This window comes from Girardinichthys multiradiatus, chromosome Y (genome assembly GCF_021462225.1).
Source record: "Girardinichthys multiradiatus isolate DD_20200921_A chromosome Y, DD_fGirMul_XY1, whole genome shotgun sequence".
In the NCBI taxonomy this organism is placed as follows: domain Eukaryota; kingdom Metazoa; phylum Chordata; class Actinopteri; order Cyprinodontiformes; family Goodeidae; genus Girardinichthys; species Girardinichthys multiradiatus.
In genome coordinates, this window is record NC_061818.1 from 25,763,334 (window position 1) to 25,780,595 (window position 17,262).

Here is a 17,262-nt window from a genome sequence, read left to right on the forward strand (position 1 = left end):
AACATTCATATATTTTAGATTCATTGCACACTAACTGAAATATTTCAGGTCTTTTATTGTCTTAATACAGATGATTTTGGCATACAGCTCATGAAAACCCAAAATTCCTATCTCACAAAATTAGCATATTTCATCCGACCAATAAAAGAAAAGTGTTTTTAATACAAAAAACGTCAACCTTCAAATAATCATGTACAGTTATGCACTCAATACTTGGTCAGGAATCCTTTTGCAGAAATGACTGCTTCAATGCGGCGTGGCATGGAGGCAATCCGCCTGTGGCACTGCTGAGGTCTTATGGAGGCCCAGGATGCTTCGATAGCGGCCTTTAGCTCATCCAGAGTGTCGGGTCTTGAGTCTCTCAATGTTCTCTTCACAATATCCCACAGATTCTCTATGGGGTTCAGGTCAGGAGAGTTGGCAGGCCAATTGAGCACAGTGATACCATGGTCAGTAAACCATTTACCAGTGGTTTTGGCACTGTGAGTAGGTGCCAGGTCGTGCTGAAAAATGAAATCTTCATCTCCATAAAGCTTTTCAGCAGATGGAAGCATGAAGTGCTCCAAAATCTCCTGATAGCTAGCTGCATTGACCCTGCCCTTGATAAAACACAGTGGACAAACACCAGCAGCTGACACGGCACCCCAGACCATCACTGACTGTGGGTACTTGACACTGGACTTCTGGCATTTTGGCATTTCCTTCTCCCCAGTCTTCCTCCAGACTCTGGCACCTTGATTTCCGAATGACATGCAGAATTTGCTTTCATCTGAAAAAAGTACTTTGGACCACTGAGCAACAGTCCAGTGCTGCTTCTCTGTAGCCCAGGTCAGGCGCTTCTGCCGCTGTTTCTGGTTCAAAAGTGGCTTGACCTGGGGAATGCCGCACCTGTAGCCCATTTCCTGCACACGCCTGTGCACGGTGGCTCTGGATGTTTCTACTCCAGACTCAGTCCACTGCTTCCGCAGGTTAGGTTCATAGCTCGTTTACAGACCCTTTTAATGATATGCTAATTTTGTGAGATAGGAATTTTGGGTTTTCATGAGCTGTATGCCAAAATCATCCGTATTAAGACAATAAAAGACCTGAAATATTTCAGTTAGTGTGCAATGAATCTAAAATATATGAATGTTAAATTTTCATCATTACATTATGGAAAATAATGAACTTCATCACAATATGCTAATATTTTGAGAAGGACCTGTACAATCATGATAAAATTAGGACACCCCACTACATATTCTTTCAAAAGAAATGTTGACATAATGATGTCAAATCTTTGTGATTTAATTACTTTTCATCATTCTTAGTCATGTCTTGGTGGACTTACTGATACTTCCTGGGTTATTGTGATGTTGCAGGATCGAGTTCTGCTTTAGCTCTCTCTTTTTTTACAGATACTCTCACATTTTCCTTAACCACCACCTGGTACATGATAGAATTTATGTTGAATTCTGTGATGGTGACCTGGCCAGGTCATGCTGCAGCAAAGCATCCCTGAACCATGACTGTTCCACCTCCATGCTTCACAGTTGTTATGAAGCTCTTCTCCTGGAATGCTGTATGTCCTCTTTCAGGTAAGAGGTTTGCAGTAAATACTCAACCTCATCCTCCTTATCAGGGATCAGTTTGACATCATAGAAGTCAATATCTGGAGATCATGCGCCTTGTGTGCTTACACATCATGCTCTGTGATTGCGGATCCAAAAGTGTGTGGTTTGAAACTTACAGGATTCAACAGAGAAATGCCTTGGGAACCACCAAAGGGCTGAATTTATGTCATTATCCTCATACAGGCTTTTCAAATCCATTCAGTGCTTTAAATACTAGTAAATGTGTTGTTGTGCACCATCCTCAACATTTTATTACCTGCATGAGATTCTGCCAAGGCAACATTTTAAGCAGATTAGAAAACTCTGGAAAATCATACAGTCCCTGCTGTCACTGCGCACCACAAAATTCAGCTGTCTTTGCTTGGTATCATAACGCTGTGTCACACTCAGTCGACAAACCCATATTATGCCCACAGTTCATACTGGTTACAGGTTTATGACTGACTCCCGAGTTAGATTGAGGCTTTAAATTGATAGAATGACCCATCAATATAATGGACATCTGTCCAAAGAACATCAGTCCAGAAGTCCTGGTCTCTGTTCACGTTCTCTCTGGCAAACTTTAGTCTAGCCTTCTTGTTTTCATCAGAGAGCAAAGGTCTCCACTTTGCACTAATCTCATGACAGATACAATTGGAAAGTATTTTTTTCTCTTTGTAGAAACATGTAATTTCATATAATCTGTAACAATAACCTGCTGTAGGTCCCATGATCCCATTTTTAGGATGTTTTGGAAACATTTTTTTAACATAAAATAGTCTCCTTTCAGGTTAAAGCTGCTTGCAGCACCAAGTCTGAGCATGTTCGCAGTTGTTTCAAATGTACCCCACATGTAGATTATTTTCCATAAATTGAAATAGTTGCCTTTTTTTTTTTTTTAAGTTTTTGAAGTCTTAAAACCCCTTACCAGACTCATAGACTGCTGGAATCTTCTTCACGAAGAAATCAGTCAGCTCTTCCAATCTTAGAATAATGTTATCTCTCAATGTTCAGTAGTACATCAAACTAAATATATGTATATTAAATAATATATACAAACAAACCTCATATAAAACGCTGAGTAATGATGTTTTCTAATCACATCCATCTGTTTGTAATGTGTATGTGTAATTTCAGCCATTTTAAGAGTAAATAAAAGTGTCCTAATTTATTTCTCATCATAAACTGGATTTTTATGTACATTTTAGAGAAAACTGCAAAGAAAAATCCTGATTTTGTTTCACATATATGTAAGCCCTTTAATTCTGTTTTCTAGGGAAAATACCTATGAGGAAAACTTTAAAATTACTGCTCTGAAATGTTGGCACTTTAAGGTCAGCAGATATTTTATTCCAGTCATTTCCTGAACCATGAAAATCAACACACATTAGCCCTCAATTAATGCCAGGTTCTCTTCTTTCCTCATTTTGAAAAGAGGAAAAGAGAAATGGGCCTCTGTGTAATATTTTTGTTCAGATAAACATGAAGTCATGGATTACTAGTTAAATATTCCTATGCATCTTAAAAAAGTAAACAATAAATAAAAGTTGTTCAGCTGCATCTGTTTTATAGGAATTATGGAGAGTGCCAATAACTATGGCACTGGTAATTTCATTAAAAACAGTTATTTATTATACACTTGGCCAATTCAATTAAATATGGATAAATTTTAAGATGGACAGTATGAATAAAAAACATGCATAGACTTGCCAGCTTGTCTGTACATTTGCATATTTTATGGTCATGGTATTTCCCTTTAAAGAAAGACAGGAAACAGAGTATGTGCCTATATATATATATATATATATATATAACATGAGACCTAGATGTAACTCAAAACTGCTTGTAAGCTTGTCTTTGTCCTTTTTTTGGGAGGTGGAACACTTATGATGACTGATTGGAGCCTTGACAGTAATTTTGCTCTGCAATAAAAACTGTAAATTGTTGCTGGAATGGATTGTGTGAAACTGAATAAGGAAAGCCATTAAATGGAACTGGAGACAGTGACCTATGTATGCAGGGCCTGCTGGCTGTGTGGCTGGTCTGTTCAGGCTGTTCAAAGCCTTAAAACTGTAGACAGCTGTAAGGAGACTGGACTGTTGTTGTCCTGCATCGGAGCTAGGGTGATTAAATGAAATTTGTATAAATTGTGGAATTTTGCATAAACTTGTTTAAGGAATTAGCATCAGAGTAAAATAAATTTAAAAAAAACTTGCTCCCTGAAATGTGACAGATTTTATTATAACAGACCAGCTCTAGTCAGGTCAATGTAAAAAGGCTTATTTCCATTCCAGAGTGGCCATGGGGGGCAGCAGAGCAGGCAAGGTTTGTCGACTGATACCAGCCAGGGCAAAGCAGATGTTTGTGTTGGCCAGAATGGGAAAGTTGCTTACCTGATGCCAACTAAATCACCATTTCAAGCCAGGCAACAGCTGTTCAAATACATTTTTGCCAAAGTTTAACAAAAAATGGCAAGGTTGACCAGACTGTTTAACTTTTATTGCCACTGATTTGAATCCCAGATTTCTTCTTATGAAAGTTCTTAATTTATAAAACTATAAGCAAGTTTGTTTCCAGCTTTAATTTTATAGTTATGAGTCTTAAAGCTGAAAGAGGAAATATGCAATCTCCTAAACTGTTTTTGGCACCCAGTTCAAAAGATGTGAAGAAATATAAACTTTGGTGCTCATTCAGCTTTGTTTTCCACAGTTTGGTTGATTTAAACCTTTTTAATCACTGTGCTGAATGTTGATTAAAATGATTTTCTTGCAGCCATTTTCTGACTCATAATAACCCATATCTGACTTACTTGAACACATTCTCTTGTCTTCACCATTTTGAAGAAAGGCTAAGAAAAATTATTCTCTGTGTCGTCCTACATTTTTTCCACACGGGAACATGAAGTTATGGATTATTAATAAAAAATGATCAACTTTAAAAGGAAAGAACAAGGTTCCAACAAATTATATATTCAATAATTCTATACTTTTCCAGAAAATATTAGCCCTTAATCGCTTGAAGAGTAATTTTGTCTTATTTTGTCTATGTTCCACAATCTGAAACAAAATAATGCTGAAATTGGCTTGAGTACACTATAGAGCTATTACACAGCATTATTTTTACATCTGGACCAAAATAAATCTGCTCTGTTCAAAAATATATATTTTTTGCACTTGTAAGGACTTTTCAGTATGGACTAAAGTTTCCTACAATCAATTATTTTAAGGATAGTTTAGGTGTCATTGGCACCATTACTCCATCTGTCACAAATTACAGAACAAAATGCAATTTTAATGCTTTGTTTGTTAGTTAAAACAGACCCAGCTTACATGGGACAACTTTAAATTCAGGTTGAACCTGAATATAAAGTTATCTTGAGTTCAAAAAAGCTATTCAACTTTAAATGAATGTTTTTTCTGTTATTAAATAAAAAAGACAACTAAAATACTGATAAAATGGGTAAATTGTTCAAACCAAAATGGTGGTAAATCAAAGATAAATAATGTCATTTAAATACAAATAGTTTTAAATTACATTTGTTAATCACCAGTAGATGTTTTTGTCCCCAGTGAAAATCAATTATCTCTTTAACTACTGTTTTATTGACACAGAGTAAATGTCAGTCAGTCATTTTCTACTGCTTATTCCATAGTGGGTCACGGGGGAGCTGGTGCCTATCTCCAGCAGTCTATGGGCAAGAGGCGGGGTACACCCTGGACAGGTCACCAGTCCATCGCAGGGCAACACACAAACAACCATACACACACTCATTCATACACCTAAGGGCAATTTAGAGAGACCAATTAACCTAACAGGCATGTCTTTGGGCTGTGGGAGGAAGCCAGAGTACCTGGTGAGAACCCACACATGCACAGGGAGAACATGCAAACTCCATGCAGAAAGACCCCTGGCTGGGAATTGAACCCAGGACCTTCTTGCTGCAAGGCAACAGTGCTACCAACTGCACCACTGTGCAGCCCAGAATAAATGTATTAAAATTAAATTTTGGATTTTTATAAAATTTTCGATGTGAGATTGTGCTACCACTGGTGGCAATAATCATGTGAAAATAAAACGTAGACCGTTTGCTCATACAGTATGCACAATTGCATGTTTCTGGTTTTTGCTGTCCATTCATCTTTAAAGGAAGATGGGGAAACAGCAGAGTAAACGAAGAAAACAAACCACAGGCCAAACCAGATCTGTTTCACTGGCCATGGTAAAAATAAACTAAATATGCGCATACAGAGACCCAAGAACAAGGACAGTCCATTTAACTCTCTTGCCCCTGGACTCAGACAAAACGAGCCATTCATCATCACCCCGCCTCATATCATTTTGCTGCACAGAAAAGGACAAATGGGTGCGTTTCCGTGTGAGAAAACAGATTAAAGATAAATAATCTTTTTTGACGAAGCTCACATTTCTTGATCCCCCTTAGAGCCAAATCTCATGCTAAGGATTAGTGTGGAACCCAAGGGGTCTGCTGCCCTCTGTTGGTGTTTTTATGAAAAAGACAAACCAGACATTTGCTTAGACACATTTAAAACGTCCTCATATACTATACTCATATACCCAAATACTCCGTTTGATATCCCTTTAGTTAGGTTTCCTCTTCATTTCTTTAAAATATAAATAAATGATATGTATATATATATGCAATGCAATAAGTTTTTTTTTTTTTTTTTTGTAAATCAATTCAGTAAGAAAAAGTCACATTGATTTTGTACACAGAGTGAAGCATTTCATGGGTTTGTTTCTGTTAATTTTGACAATAAAGCCAAAAATTTTGTTTCTCAAGAAATTGGAAAACTACACAAAATAAATAAAAATATACGAGAAATTATGGCCACCATCTTGGGGACAGCCCGTCATTGCTAAATAAGTTGGCTGTTCTCAAACATATGCAAGCCTATTAATGGAAAGTTGAGTGGAAGGAAAAAGTGAGGTATCAAGCATTGCACATGCAACAGATATAATCAGAGCCTTGAGATCAATATCTTAACTGTGCTAAGGAGAAAAAGTGAATTTCAATTATATTTGAAAATCAGGGTCATGTAATCAGCAACAATAATGGAAATAAACATCTGAATGATATGGGTTTTACTTTTTAAATTAGGTTACTGAATCAAATTCACCTTCCAAATACACTGTAATGTGGGCACTCAAAGAGATTTCATCAGTTGCAATTTAAGCCCCGTAATTATATAGTGTGAGGTTTCAGTATTTATTTACCTGAGCAAACATGCCTGCAATTAGATATTTCTAAGGTTAAACCCTGACACGCAGTTTGCTTATTGACACTTTCTTTATTTCACGGTGATACCCAGAAGGTACTGATTAAAGAGTATTGTTGCTGCTGTGTAGGGGGCCTCTCATCCGCCCATGTGTCATCTCAAACTTAGCAGAAGTTGAGTGGGGGAATCGAAGCAGGCCAGTAATGAGAACGTGGTGCCTCCACCACGGTAACTGTGGTTACGAGCGGTGCATTAATGTATGTAATCTGTTACTGTGTCTGTGACAAGGACACGCACTGTGCTAATTAAAGAAACCTTTCCAAGCTCCTCCTTGAGACTTAGGTCATGTCTCATTAAAAATGATATCAGTTCATGGGAAACCATTCATTACTGTGTGCATTTCAGATGGTGGGGCTTGCAGAGGGGCATGCACAAAGAATATAATACATGCCAATCTGGCAGGTATATGCTAATAGTGTGAGTAACCAACAGATAAAGCTATTCACAATACTCGCTAAGCGGTGGTGAGTAAAATGTCGAGGTAAGACAATGTGTTGCACAAAAAAAGTAAAGCGCCTGAGACGATTTCACTTTAAAATCAAATTTTGTTTTCTTAAATGAGAGAATATCCACTGAAGCAGAAAAAAACCCATCTGTCATTTTACATTTCTAAATACAAAAAATATATAATCCCAAAAAAATAAATATGCACCACAGCTCCAAAATGCTTTCATTTTTGACACATTGGTTTCATATTTGTTGTCCAGTGATAACAAATTGGCAAATAAACTAATTCCACTTTAGGAGTGATGCCTTCCCTTACATCAGGATAATCCGCTGGCATACAGTGCAGAGACGCAGACAAGGAAACCATTGAATATGGCGGGGAAGGCTTGTAAAAATCAACTTTCACAATAAAATAAAAAACGTTTGCTTTTGGCAAAATCAGGCAAAAGACCAAAATCTACAAAGAAAAATGTGTGTTTTAATTAGACTGGTCAGGATGAAAATCAGTCATGTAAATCACTGAAGCAATATCCAAAAAATGTGATTCAATACATTTTTCTAGGATATAAAAACCAAAGCTTTGGGAAAATGTAAGCAAAAAAAAAAGAAATGCATTACTTAAACTCAGATCAGTGACTGTTTTTATGCACGCCCCCATGTTGATATTTTGCAAGCAACGCATCATACCTGACCTGTATTGGATGAACTACGTAACTGGCCGGCCACTCTTGGTAATCTGGTTTAATGTGAGGATCATGTAAAAAAAAAAGCTTTCTGATTGCTTCTCTAGACCCTCTTTCATCAAACTTTAATCAAGCCCTAGAAATAAGATCTAGAGCTTTTTGTAGATGGGGGTGCCTGTTTATACCAGTATTAGCATTTCCATTCCACAATAAAAAAGCAACACAAAAACACAGAAAGACTTAAAATGTATTAAAGCATAGATACATATTGTCAAAGCATTGCTGTACATTCCCTTGTACATTTGGTGAGATGGGAGGAGCACTGTAGAAAGAAACATCTTCCTACGTCAGCTCTTATGAAACTGAACACTTCTCTATATGGAGGAAACAAAAGTACATCAATTGTGCTTATAAGATTTTAAGTATACCCAGAAAAATAACCCCTAACCCTTATGGCAGGTGGAAATACCTTAAAAATTGCAAGCTTTGTTCCACCATAATCACTTCTGAGATCAATCAGTGTGCAACTTTTGATTCTTGGAAGATGCGTAAGAATCTACCAGATGACATCACTGATTATTCATTCCTTCGATACAAAACACTACCATTTTAAATGGGCTTGTCTTTTGGTTATAGTAGTGATCATTTCCAATTAACTAGTGCAAACCATAAAACACTGCATGAAGATGCTTCAATGTTTCATGGCTTTCCAAGCAAACAACCGACAGTGTGTCCACCTAAAACTAACAGGGTTTACAGTGCCTTGCAAAAAGTGTTCATACCCCTTGAACTTTACCAGATTTAGTTATGCTCCGTTTTTCTTTTTTTGGCATCCACAAACTTTACTGTATTTAATTGGGATTGTGTGTTATATATCTACACAAAGTAGCAGATATTTATGAAGTGGAAGGAAAAGAACATGTGATTTCTGTTTTTTTTTTTTTTTTTACAAAAGCATAAATCCAGCTGTCCTGTGAAGACCTCAGAGTTTTTTTTTACATTAATGAGCAAACGGCATCATGGAGACCAAGAAACACAGCAGACAGTTCAGGAAGAAAGTTGTGGAAAAGTTTAAAGATGGGTTAAGTTATAAAACTATTTGCTACGCTTTGATTGGGATAATTATTAACAATCCAGTTTCCAAGACAGCATCTGTTTAGATTCAAACTGAGCGAACAAATTAAACATAATACCTAGAGAAGCTCTCCCAGCTGAGTGTGCCCGACTCCACCTGCAGGTGGATCACTGGCTTCCTGTCTGACAGGAAGCAGCGCGTGAGGCTGGGGAAGCACGTCTCTGACTCCCTGACCACCAGCACCGGTTCCCCCCAAGGCTGTGTTCTCTCTCCTCTGCTCTTCTCCCTGTACACCAACAGCTGCACCTCCAGTCACCAGTCTGTCAAGCTTCTGAAGTTTGAGGACGACACCATCCTGATCGGACTCATCTCTGATGGTGACGAGTCTGCGTACAGATGGGAGGTGGACCATCTGTTGGACTGGTGTAGCCAGAACAACCTTGAGCTCAACGCTCTAAAGACAGTAGAGATGGTTGTGGACTTCAGGCAGAACCCAGCCCCACCTGCCCCCATCACCCTCTGTGACTCCACAATTGACACTGTGGAATCTTTCCGCTTCCTGGGAACCATCATCTCCCAGGATCTCAAGTGGGAGCCAAACATCAGCTCCCTCATCAAGAAAGCCCAGTAGAGGATGTTCTTCCTGCGGCAGCTGAAGAAATTCAACCTGCCAAAGACTATGATGGTGCACTTCTACACAGCCGTCATTGAGTCCATCCTCACCTCCTCCATCACCATCTGGTACGCCGCTGCTACAGCCAAGGATAAGGGCAGGCTGCAGCGTGTCATTCGGTCTGCTGAGAAGGTGATTGGCTGCAGTCTACTGTCGCTCCAGGAACTGTACACCTCCAGGACCCTGAAGCGGGCAGGGAAGATTCTGGCTGATCCCTCCCACCCCGGTCACAGACTCTTTGAGACTCTCCCCTCTGGCAGGAGGCTGCGGTCCATCTGGACCAAAACCTCACGCCACATTAACAGTTTTTTCCCATCTGCCACCAGCCTTGTTAACAAAGCCCGGAAACCACCCTGACACTCTCCCTTTCCCCCACACCCCCCCTTTTTTGCTGACAGGACACCTGTAAACTGTAACTCTATGCGTTACATTAACGCTCAGCTTGGACTCCTGCTTTACTTGCACAATGATCACCTGCACTGTTGTATTGCTCTTGCATCTTATACTGCTCTATATTTACTCTCACTCACTTAAAACTGTGCACATATATTTATATTATATTGTAGATATGTTTATACTGTTTAATTTGTACTGTATTGCACCAACTACACCAAAACAAATTCCTTGTATGTCCAAAAACGTACTTGGCAATAAAGCTTTTCTGATTCTGATTCTAATTTTATTTGATCTCAAAAATTGCCATAAACACAAATCCCTTAAGCATTGTGGGAAATGATGGATTATAGGTGAACGAGTAAAATAAATAAAACTTTCTCAACTGGCAATAGATGTTGAAAAGCCACATGTAGCATTGTGCAAACATGTTCGAGTACAATGCAGTCTGTTATTAAATGTTAAAGTCAGCTTTATCACGGTTAATGTCATTCTGTTCCTCGATAAAATATTGCTGTGTACACTAACTTTTCCAGTGTTGTTTCCAAATGAAACATCAATAGAAAAAAGAAAATATTTGAAATTTGGCGTTGAAAGCAACTTATTTGTGTTGTTTAGTGGAAAGCATTATTTAACTTATCAGGCTTATAGTAGCCTATTTCATAATGGGTTATGCTGTGATAGATTTATAACCAAAAAGAATGTGATGACTCTGTTTTTTTTTGTTATTGTTATAAATGCCAGAAAAGGACATGGTGCACCTTTAAATCCATAGCTTACAAAACCACGCCACACTTTTCAGATGTTTTATCTGCTTAATTTCTGAAAATGCGTTTTTCATTCTCACATTTATGGAGGACTTTGTGTTGCTCAATCCCAAAAAAACTATAAAAAAAAAAAAACACTGAAATGTGTGGTTGTGATGTGACAAAATGTCAAAAAAGATTCGAACAGATATGAATATTTTTGCAAGGAACTTTAGATCAATGATCAGAAAATGTGGCTATTAAAAGGCCGCAAAGCGATTTTTACAACCAGCTCGTCAAATTAGTCTTGTTCAGATGAGAAGAAAGCACAATCAAGAACAAAAATAAACCCTGGGGACGAACAAGGCTGAAAAAAAGGATCAAATAATCAAGTCTGTTTACAAGGTACAAAGTGTGTGAAAAATATTAAAACCCAAGTAGGGTTAGCCTAAAATCTGATATGAGATCAACTTGAAGTATTCTGAAGTACTATAATAACAAACCCTATGTCCTATGGCCTGACTTGTCTTCAACTAAATTTAATTCTACAGGATAACAATAGTCTTACCCAAGTTAACACCCCCCCACCCCTCAAAATATGAAAGCAAGAGAGCAGTCTAAGACATATCCTCCCTGAGACTGGTCCATGTACTCACATCCATCAGATTCTGCAAGTACCCTACTGTAAGACTAAAAAATTCACACCGACTGGCCCAAAACGTGTGTTTGGTGCCACTTTATCATCTCTCCTGTGTTCATATACAATTTAAAAAAGGACACACAAGAACCCACAATCAGTCGTGCACACAGTAAGGCTCTCAGATCAGTTGGTAAACCCGATTGGTCAGAAAATAGGTGGAATATAGAATATTTTGGGTAGATCACAGTTACCACAGTTGTTATTGCTCAACTGAAAATCACTTTATGTGATAGACGAACTGCTCCTAGACACTGCCCTCCACTCACAGATGCGTACAGCTGTGATATGTTGCAATGACTCAAGATGGGAGAGGAAGAGCTGAAAGAAACGATCAGCATATGATGCAGCAACACACTTTCAGTCCTTTGGCGTCTCGGTGGAGAGCGATATTTCATCTTGGGTCTCTGAGCTGACCTCGGCTTTGCAGGCTATGGAAGTGGGCCTCCCTGAGGATGCGGTTGATCTGCAGGTAAGACAGCTGATTTGAGGGGCCGCCCAGCTCTGACGAGAGGCCGGAGCTGAAGGGACTGCAGGAGCCCAAAGCACACCGACTCCCAGCTGCATGTTCGGGACTGCTGATGTTGCTGCTGCTCTCACTGTTGGATGTCTGTTTGATAAATGACAATAAAGCCTGTAGTTGATGCATTTTATAGTTAAACCTAAAGTTTACCTAAAAGAAGAAATCACAAAGCCTTCACATTCTTTTAGAGAGAGAGTCATAAAGAAAGAGTACCTCTGAGTCCCAAGCATCCCGACCTGGCTCAGGGGAGAGAGGATGAGCTCCGCTCTGCCTTTTGGCTTGAGGCACCCGGTGGCTACTCTCCTCATCACCACCGCTGTGCTGTCTTTTCCTGCATCAGTAAAGCAGGAATACACGTAAGATCACAGATGCAGAGGTGAAGGTATAGTAATGGACTTTTCCCTCTGTTATAACATGTGAAGTTCCCATCAGTACAAGGGAATCTAAGAATGTAAAAATTTGAAGAATTTAACAAGCAAATTATTTTTAAGCATGTTAATTTGTCATTTTTAGAACCACCCATTTCAATGTACGTTTTGGAGATGTTATGTGACAGACCAACACAAAGTAGTGCAAAATTGTCAAGTGGAAAGAAATGGGTTTTACAAATACAAATAAAAGCCTTCTTTACCTGTCTACCCCTAAATAAAATCCAGTGCAACCAACATCCTTTAGAAGTCACCTGACTAGTAAACAGCTGTCCAAATTTATGTCACTCTGCTGCAGAGATCCACAGCTGATGTGGAAACATCGGTTGACAGGACTGCTATTAGTCATAACTAAACAGATTTAGTGTTTTCTTAAGGAGTGGAAAGAACAACTCCTTCGTTGAAAGAAAGTCAGAAGAATTCCCGACCGCAGTTTGCCACAAGCCATGGAGGGGACATAGCAAACATGTGGAGGAAGGTGGTCTGGTCAGATAAGAATACAACTGTGCTTCCTGGCCAGTGATTGGTAGAAAACAAGGACTGCACATCACCCTGTACACACCATCCCCATGGTGACACATAGTGGAGGCAGCATCATGTTGTGGGGACACAATTCTTCAACAGGGGAGCTGGTCAGAGTTGATGGTGAAAATGGATGAAGCTCTTTACAGGAATATTCCTGAAGAAAACCTTTTGGAGGTTGCAAATAAACTGAGACTGGGGCAAAGGTTCACCTTTTTTGCTAGAGAGAAAGCCTAAAAATGCTTTGTTCGGTCCTGATTTAGATGGGCCTAAAAGTCACATTTTCAAATATAAATAAAGACAAAGCAGTGACCAGCCAAAAAACAGTCATGTCCATGAATGTCCAGAGTTTGGAGGGTAAAAATACAGCAAAAGCTGCAATGGAATGGTTTACATTAAAGCATATTCATGTGTTAGAACAGCCCAGACAAAGTTCTGAGCTGAATTCAACTAAGAATCTGTGGAAGGGCTTCACCATTGCTGTTCATATAAACTCTCTATCCAGTCTGACAGAGCATGAGCTATTTTCCAAAGCAAAAGTTGGAAATTTCAGTCTCTACAGGTCCTTCTCAAAATATTAGCATATTGTGATAAGGTTCATTATTTTCCATAATGTCATGATGAAAATTTAACATTCATATATTTTAGATTCATTGCACACTAACTGAAATATTTCAGGTCTTTTATTGTCTTAATACGGATGATTTTGGCATACAGCTCATGAAAACCCAAAATTCCTATCTCACAAAATTAGCATATCATTAAAAGGGTCTCTAAACGAGCTATGAACCTAACCTGCGGAAGCAGTGGACTGAGTCTGAAGTAGAAACATCCAGAGCCACCGTGCACAGGCGTGTGCAGGAAATTGGCTACAGGTGTCGCATTCCCCAGGTCAAGCCACTTTTGAACCAGAAACAGCGGCAGAAGCGCCTGACCTGGGCCACAGAGAAGCAGCACTGGACTGTTGCTCAGTGGTCCAAAGTACTTTTTTCAGATGAAAGCAAATTCTGCATGTCATTCGGAAATCAAGGTGCCAGAGTCTGGAGGAAGACTGGGGAGAAGGAAATGCCAAAATGCCAGAAGTCCAGTGTCAAGTACCCACAGTCAGTGATGGTCTGGGGTGCCGTGTCAGCTGCTGGTGTTGGTCCACTGTGTTTTATCAAGGGCAGGGTCAATGCAGCTAGCTATCAGGAGATTTTGGAGCACTTCATGCTTCCATCTGCTGAAAAGCTTTATGGAGATGAAGATTTCATTTTTCAGCACAACCTGGCACCTGCTCACAGTGCCAAAACCACTGGTAAATGGTTCACTGACCATGGTATCACTGTGCTCAATTGGCCTGCCAACTCTCCTGACCTGAACCCCATAGAGAATCTGTGGGATATTGTGAAGAGAACGTTGAGAGACTCAAGACCCAACACTCTGGATGAGCTAAAGGCCGCTATCGAAGCATCCTGGGCCTCCATAAGACCTCAGCAGTGCCACAGGCTGATTGCCTCCATGCCACGCCGCAATGAAGCAGTCATTTCTGCCAAAGGATTCCTGACCAAGTATTGAGTGCATAACTGTACATGATTATTTGAAGGTTGACGTTTTTTGTGTTAAAAACACTTTTCTTTTATTGGTCGGATGAAATATGCTAATTTTGTGAGATAGGAATTTTGGGTTTTCATGAGCTGTATGCCAAAATCATCCGTATTAAGACAATAAAAGACCTGAAATATTTCAGTTAGTGTGCAATGAATCTAAAATATATGAATGTTAAATTTCCATCATGACATTATGGAAAATAATGAACTTTATCACAATATGCTAATATTTTGAGACGGACCTGTACCTTAAAAGACTTCCAGCTATAATTGCAGCAAACACAGTATTTGCTCAGGGTAAGGTGTTAATAAAAATGCAACCCACAGTTTTTACATTTGTTTAAGTAAACTATTTTTGAAAACCATGTATCCTTTTGGTTACACAACAGAATTATGCACTACTTTGCGTCGGTCTTTCATATAATATCCATTAAAATTTGCGGGTGTAACAAAACAAAATGTGAAAACGTTTAGTGATTACGAAAGGATATTCATTAAAAAATAAGTGACTAAATGTCAAACAACCTGCTGCAAAAAGAGACAAGAGATCTAAGCTGTTACTGGTGTATCGAGACAAGCTAATGTGAGTAGTATTGTTTGAAATACTCTACCAGAAAATTACATAACAAAATTATTACCGTCAAACCAATAGTTATGTTTACTGTACCCAGCGCATAGACAACCGCTACTCTTTTTAGCGTAATCTACGTTTTTTTAAATGGCTACTGCGAGGTGTGAATGATCAATGCACAATGTTTGAAACTCTCCCATATTAATAAATGCTAAACAGGATAAACTCACCTGGTTTCTGTCAACATATGATCACACTTTTTCCACCTGGAGGATCTTCTGTCGTAGTTTGTTTAAATGCGAGAGAATTATTCGCCTTTCTCTTTATCGTCCCAAGATGTCTGTTGATGGCCTATTGCTTTGCTTAAGCTAACTTTCCCAAACTAATTAATTACGCTGAATAAAGGGGATATGCAATAGTCCATGTTGGCATCGCTGTCACAATAATAAACTACTATTTTAAGCCCCACAGTCAATTATAAGCAGCGTTAAATAGCAAATAAACACCTAAACGTTTTTGCTAGCTGGTTAAAAATTCCTCTCAGGCGCTTTGTCATTGGTTAGAAGCTAACGCTAACGTATTACCGAGCTAACGTTATTTTCTATTGGAAATATTTTCTCAACATAACATGACAACGTTATATAATGCAGAATTTCCTCACTGTACTTCTAACTCAAACGAAAATCTCGATGTACGGTCGGAGCAGAAATAATGTATTGGACTTTTGCTCAGACTAGCTCTCGAACATAGCCACCGCAACGGTTGTGTTTACAACTCACTGCGGCTGCGCGTAGACTACAGATGAGTTGACCGAGTCCGAATAGGTTCGATCTGCCAACTCGTTTACATGAACGAGAAGAGTCGGATCCCCTCCGAGAGCTGGTAATTTATGTTTTCATGTTTTAATATTATGCTTATTATTGTAATAAATAATAGGATATTTGCATAGCTGTCTTCAGTTTTCAACATTTGGATGTATGTGCGAACTCTAGAACAAAACCTACATTGTAAAAGCTTTTAGTAGTTGGCTACTATAACTAAAATGCACCTCAAGGCACCTTTTTATTTATATATGTGTATATTTATATATGTATATTTTTTAATGCAAAAAACAAAATCCAGAGAGCAAAGTGTACCGGAGTCAAATTCCTTGTTTGTTTGTACGAACTTGGCAATAAAGCTGATTCTGATTCTAAAGAATCGTTTGGACAGCTCTTTAATGGGATGGGCAATAAATTTATTCCAGGAAAATGCACAAAATTGTCTTTGCTAGTAGGCCAAATCATGGTGCTTTTACTGTCTGAAGGTTTGCTTTCCAGTTTTTGAAAGATTTTTTTTCTATGTTGCGACCCAGTCAAATAATATTTTTTATATCACAGATGCCAAATGTAATAAGTTCAAAGTAGATAATTAATCTCCTAAAAGATCATACATATAGATATCTCATAATGACAGATGAACAAAGTTCACAGAAGATTTGAATATATATTTTTTTTACTTTTATCTACAATGTCATCCAGATATTTCAACCCAATGCATTCAGTCTTCTAGAAATTATAACAAATTATGCTCTTTGACATTCTTATAAAACATAACATATAGGTTTTTTTTTACTCACAAGGAGGTAGAATTTAATTTATTTTGTTTTGCTTTTTCTTTGTTCTAAGCTGTTTAAATGCTGTTTCCTGGAAATTACCATCTGTAGTGTGTTCTTGTTTATTCGTGTTTACTTAATTTACCATTGTGAGGCACATTTACCAAATGTGCCACAATTCCACAAAAAAAAATATTAAAATTATTACTAAATTGTCTCAAAAAACTAAAATGAAAAACAACTAAATTGATAAGTTATGAGATGTAAAGTCAATTTAATATTCCTTTTATGTACGTAAAGCATTTCTAATTATGTAACCCTTTTCTTTACTTGTTTGATGGTTATTGGTTGCAAGACATCTTTTTTTTTTATCAAGCATCTATCGATCAGAGTCAGTTAACACTGCTTCTAATCAGTATAATTGGTTTGAAG

The 17,262-nt window shown here is 38.3% G+C and overlaps 1 protein-coding gene across 1 annotated transcript; it reads right to left on the bottom strand.

The window, feature by feature from the left end:
• Nucleotides 1-11,121: 11,121 nt before the first annotated feature.
• On the bottom strand, nt 11,122-16,006 carry LOC124863844 (protein FAM104A-like). The gene is made up of 3 exons (XM_047358361.1): nt 15,467-16,006; nt 12,340-12,457; nt 11,122-12,213 (listed from the first exon to the last, which is right to left on the bottom strand). The coding sequence occupies exons 1-3, from the start codon at nt 15,481-15,483 to the stop codon at nt 11,998-12,000; spliced, it is 351 nt and encodes a 116-aa protein (XP_047214317.1). The 5' UTR covers nt 15,484-16,006; the 3' UTR covers nt 11,122-11,997.
• Between the last annotated feature and the right edge of the window lie 1,256 nt (nt 16,007-17,262).

Coding starts and splice junctions, on each gene's coding strand:
- LOC124863844 (XM_047358361.1), bottom strand. Junction 12,214..12,339: donor GGGATGCTTGGGACTCAGAG/GTACTCTTTCTT, acceptor TTTATCAAACAG/ACATCCAACAGTGAGAGCAG.